Raw genomic sequence first — 6000 nt, 5'->3', positions numbered from 1 at the left:
TAAATGATTAAATCACGTCTTCTGAACGTTGTTTTGACCACAGGTGGAATTAAGTGGAAATAAAAAGTTAAAAATATAAATACCAAGAAACTATTTTATTATTTTTAAACTCCAAAATAGCCTTCTTTTTTAAGGGCGAGCGTTATTCAATTATATGGATGCGTGTCATATATACGGAAACATACGGTGTTACAGAGGGTGGACAAAATAATGGAAACACCCAATATGAAACTTTAGTTTCATAGTGGATGTTATTACATCATCTTGACTGTCTTGTGCCATCCGTCAAACATGGAAAACGATCAATAATGGTTCAAAGCAGTATCCTGGTATTCTTGAGGTCCTATTACCACCCTGAAATGGGCGAATTACTGCCACTTATTACACTGATATTCTGAGTGATCACGTCCATCCCAAGGTGCAAACATTGTTTCCCACAAACGATGCAGCGTCAAGATGATAATGCTCCAATACACATAGCCAGTTGTGTCCAATCTTGATTTGAGGAGCATGAAACTGTGGCTAAGCATCTTTCATGGCCTGCACAATCACTAGATTTATTGAACCACTCTGGGCATATTTGAAGATTTTCTCCACCTCCATTGCTCAAGGAGCTTGAAACGTTCCTCCAGGAAGAATTGTCCAATGTTCCTCTTAAGAGAATTCAAGGTTTATTTGAATCTATTCCACGTAGAATACAAGCCGTTTTAAAAGAAAAGCGTGGCCCAACACCATATTAGTGCATCCCACTCTTATCAAGGGTGGTTCCATTATTTTATCAACCCCCTGATTTTTGCAATATTTTACAAATACACACTTCTCAAGAAAGAAGATCGGTTTATAAGGTAGATTGAATCTGGTGGATTGGAAGTGGTTCTGAATTGAAGAATTACATAATTAGGCAGATAAAATTATTAAAAAAAAGTTCCCAACAAAGGTATAAGTACACAAATGAAATTTTATTTGGACATTCATAATTGACAGACTATATACAGACTTCTATTTCTTGAATTTTGGGAGGAATGCACCACCAATTTCACACCAAACACGGGACAACAACCACGACTTATTACTTTTCATTAAGAAAACACGATGAGGGGCTTTCAACATTTACTGTAGAAGAAATGTTTATTTTAGAAGTTTATTTCTTATAGAATCACCAGATAAGATTTGGCATTTCCGTTGTTCAACATTCACACAAACTTGGAAGATTGAAATAAATGTTTTCCTGACCTTTTATTGGTGACATCACCTATGTTGGCTTGCCTTCAAGCTTTGGTCGACACTTACGAACGTGGGACTTAAAGTGGTTCTTCCAAATTACAACTTTTCCACAAGAGTCACAACGGAATCCATTATTCACATGCATTCCTGTGAAATGTTGTTTTAGATGACGTTTGCCTTTGAATCCTTTGCCACAAACATTGCAGAAGTAGCGGTTCACTTGTTCGTGTACCTCAAAATGCCTCTTTAGAACAATCCGCTCTCGAAACTGTCGTCCACAGATGTGGCAACAAAAGCCCTCGGTGTTATTACCTACGACACGAAGAAGGCAAATTAGCAATAATAAAACCTTCATTAGTTAATAAACATAATTATCTGTAAGCTGTAAATTCTATACATACGTTCTTTATCAGCTTTTTTTTGAAAAACTTCCTTTTGCAATTTCCCTTTTTTTGGACCACATAAATTTTTTCCAGTATGTCTCAGGTCTTTTGACAGCCAAATATAATAAACCCTGTTAATTCGTTTTTCAAGGGACCAGTTGATAAAGACTTCGTAGAGCGGAAAACTTATTAAGTGGACAGGGAAAGTTTTTCAACCTCCAACGATACAGAAACACTCACCATAAATCGTTTGTAGATGGAGTGAAATTTTTCTTCAGTTTATTGGCCTAAACTTCCACAACTTCAGTCAATATACTGTATGTAGTGACAACTTGGTGTTAAATTCCAAGTTGGATGAAGATCTGCACTTGGGTTTGTAAAAATTTGGTGTACATGCAATGCAATACGAATTCAAAAATTCATTGCACACAAAATTCTTTTTTCAGTTGTTGAAGTACGTTGCGATCATGGAATAACCTCTCACGATGAATTTAAAAATTTTACGTTGATATCAAGTTGGCCAACGATCCCCGCGAGGAAATTTCATATTCAGAAAGTTACATCAACGTCCAGTTCAGGGATTTGTAGTGCCAGAGATGTTGCCCGATGCCTAGATATTCCACAAAGAATGGATTTAAAAGTTACATCAGATGCGTTCAGCTGATGGACTTAGCTAAGATTTGTTTATCAAGGTTTGATGAATATCCAAACCTAATGTTCTGTGGACAGAAACTCACTTCTAGCTTCATAGCACCATCAACATACAATTATGTCGGTTGGTTAAAGGAACTCCTCCACTCCATTCTCACCTTGAATGTGTCAATATCCCATAAACTTTTCCGTAAGTATTCTGGAACATTCATGTTATTTCCCAAAACTGCTATAATCTTTCAGGATATGAGAGTCTTGGAGTGTACATACGCTTCATCTTCTTGTCAGCAAAGGACCAAAATTTCTTTTATGCTTTGATAATCAGAAGATAATACGCCATTGAAACATCCACAACTTCGGGGGGGGGGGGGAAGGAACCTTTAAACTTGAGAAAGTTTAGCATGTCTTAGAGCATCCTGGAGTTATTGGAGTTTACAACCTCATCCTTGCACTTATGATCCGGACATTGGTCTTCGGAAATGCAGATTATGTTCAGTGCGGTTGATTGGGGATTTATTTGGCGCATCAGCATTTATGGCCATAGTGCGCCATGCATGTTCAGTGCGGTTCAGACGGTTTTGAAACCCTGTGGATTCATTGCCAATCCACGTTGCTTCCAATATGGCTAAACTCTCCTTATTTTGATTATCTCCGCGTCAAGATTCACCCTTACAAGATGTTGGTGATGAGTATATTATAAAAAGAGCCAACATCATTAGTAGCAATAAAGGTCTCAGCAATAAAGGTCTCTATGATTTATTGCATTGCTGCATTTCAAATTTCAATTACATTTTGGGAAAGCAACCATCGATTTCTACCACAAAATACCATTCTTCTAGCCTTTCTTATGCTGGTTGCGTTTTCAATCGAGGATCAGTGGTTATGTTTGATACATATTGCGAATGCCATCTTTATTTTTCCTTTGGGGAAGGTTACTATTTCATTTAGATTCAAAGGAAGTGACCGAAGGGATGTCCTCGATGTCAACTTACCGCTCAATAAAAAAAAAATATCAACTCCATTATTTCTGAACACTTTATCAAAACTGATCGCGAGAATATATAAATTTAAATAAATACAATATGGCTATTTAAATTCAAAAATGTAGAGCTTCTGGAATATTCCTTCTATTCAGGTTCGGTGTAGGGGTTTTGGGGCCCAAGGCGAGCCCTCAGGTCTAATCGTGGGTGCACATTTAGCAGGAGCCACGATTCGAGAAACGAAAGACATAATTGGGTTTCTCAAAAGCACCCATCTCAAAGGTTTTTAATGAGTTGAAAGCAAGTGGTTCTTCCACATCTCAAAGACGCAAATGTGGCAGAAAAACAATACTTCAAGAGCAAAGCCGTCGTACTCTAAGGAGGACTGAACGGAAAAATAGGATTCCAGTGTGCAATTGAAGGGGATTAAAGAAACTGGGTATTAGCAGTTTCCTGCCTATTCGGAAGCCACCTGTTTCAGAGAAAAATCAGCTTGCAGTGGTGCCGAGAACATCGTGATTGAACAGCAGAACAATGGAAGAAAGTCATGTGGTCAGACGAATCGCGATAACTTTGTTTTGCACCGGTGGCAGGCAGAGTCTGGCGAGAACGTCACTCAGCGATGGATCCTGCTTGCCTTGTAAGCATCTGAAGATGGTATCAAGGCATGGGACGTGTTTTGTTGGCACGGGCTGGGTTCGTCGATGGCCGTGAGGTTGTTTGTGATGACCAAGAAGTTGGCGTCCGTCAACCTCTCGAAATGATGACAGGGTTGCAAAAGTTCTGAAATTATGGGTAGAGGTCGTCGTTTGACCTGCAGAATGATGCCTGATGACTTGGATATGAATAAGGAGACATTTCGTCATATTCTACGTGATGATTTAGAAAAAAAGGAAGATCTGTGCAAAATTTGTCCCGCATAACCTCAGGAATGAGTAGAAGCAACAAAGAGTGCCATCAAGAGAAGACTTCATCCATACTTGTCAAGACAGTCTTAATTTCCTCGACTGCATTATCACTGGGGATGATTGTTGGTTGTTTCAGTACGACCCAGAGATGAAGCGCCAGAGCATGCAGTGGACTTCAAAATTATCACCAAGGACCAAAAAGCTTCGTTTACAAAAGTCAAGGATGCTGGTCAATGTTTTTAGACAAACTGGGTGCGGTTCATGAGGAGTTTGTACCTGAAAGGCAGAGAAAGTCAATGATGCATTCTACGTATAGGAACTTCAAAGACTTGAAGCGCATTTCCCAGGTGAGGCCGCAATTTCGAGAGAAACGCAGCTGGTTATTGCTACACGACAATGTACTCGCCCATTCCTCACTTGTGAACAGATTTCTGACAAAACATGGCAATTTACAGATTAAGCATCCACTATTCTCCCGATCTAGCACCAGCGGATTTCCTCTTTTCCAAGTGAAAATGCCCTCAAAGGAAAGAGATTTCAGGAAGTTGGAGAACACAAAGAAAAACGTAACAGCCGAACTGAACATAATCTCCTTGGAGGATTTCAGTGACTCTTTTCAGAAACTTTTAGAATGGTGTAATAAGTACATTCAATCAGGTTATAATTACTTTGAATAAAAATAAAATCATTTTTAAGCTCCATCCCTTCGTGTTCTTTTTATTGCACCAATCTAGAAACTTTATTGCCATACCTTGTTCACTGAAAGCACAGAATTCATGGGATACCTGGTTCCTGGGCAACGCGACGCTGTCACCCCTCTCGCTAGTGGAAGAACCCACTGCTTGGCACGTATATAGGTACACTGCATTCACGTAGACGGTAAGTCGATGTCAGTATGGATAAGCGTCGTGAGTTAACCGAATTTGAAAGTGGGATGATAGTTGGTTCCCGACGCATGGGTCACTCTATCACAGAGTTGGTACAGAAATTGCACTATCCCCGTTCGACAGTATCAAGAGTGTATAGGGAATACGCCATTTCCGGAATAACATCTCGTCGTGGGCAGAAAAAAGTGGTAGATGAACGTGGCCGTCGACGTCTGTCTCGCATTGCTTCAGACAACCGGAGAGCAACAGTGGCACAAATCACCGCCAACTTCAACAAGGGAGTTGCCAGAAACGTCTTCACCAAGACCATCAGGCGATTATTAGCCGCAATAAGTTATGGGTTTGCCGACCCATCAGAGTCCCATTGCTAACACCACGACACAGGACTCGACGCCTCAACTGGGCTAAGAACATCGGCACTAGACCCTAGATGATTGGAGACTGGTCTCCTGGTCCGATGAGTTGATTCGGACCAGGAGACCAGTCTCCTGGTCTCCTGGTCCGAAACGGTCTCCTGGTCTCCTGGTAACGGACCTGGTAACTGGAAACGGACCAGGAGACCTGGTCCGAAACTCCTGGTCCGTTTCCAGTTATTTCGAGCTGACAGGAGGGTGCGTATCTGGCAGGTGGACGGTCGCTAATGGTCTGGGGCGTTCAACTGCACACGTTGGGACCTCTAGTACGTGTAGACACATCTATGTACGTCCAGGTTACGTGTCCATCCTTGCAGACCATCTGCATCCCTTCATGGTCATTGTGCACCCATAGGGTAATGGACTCTTCCAGCAGAACAATGCGCCTCCTCACAGAGCCGTGGTGACTAGAACATGGTTCGAAGAGCATTCCGAAGATTTCACCACCATGGAATGGCCTCCCCGTTCACCGGACATGACCCCAGTGGAGTATCGTTGGGATGCTGTGGAAAGGCCCGTTCACGCTTTGGATCCTCCACCCAGGAATGCGATGG

At 41.3% G+C, this 6000-nt stretch overlaps 1 protein-coding gene across 1 annotated transcript in view; it reads right to left on the bottom strand.

Annotated features, from left to right (window-relative positions):
- Positions 1-1024: 1024 nt before the first annotated feature.
- Positions 1025-6000, bottom strand: part of LOC150075875 (uncharacterized) — a 37851-nt gene continuing 32875 nt past the window's right edge. Inside the window, exon 4 of the mRNA XM_090387916.1 lies at positions 1025-1536. Within this exon, the coding sequence (XP_090244042.1) occupies positions 1253-1536 (284 nt within the window). The 3' untranslated portion in view covers positions 1025-1252. The remainder of the gene's footprint in view (positions 1537-6000) is intronic.

This window comes from Mastigoproctus giganteus, chromosome 13 (assembly GCF_048544385.1).
Source record: "Mastigoproctus giganteus isolate SK-2022 chromosome 13, ASM4854438v1, whole genome shotgun sequence".
In the NCBI taxonomy this organism is placed as follows: domain Eukaryota; kingdom Metazoa; phylum Arthropoda; class Arachnida; order Uropygi; family Thelyphonidae; genus Mastigoproctus; species Mastigoproctus giganteus.
The sequence above is the reverse complement of the archived record's forward strand: the minus strand, read 5'-3'. Positions and strand labels throughout refer to the sequence as shown.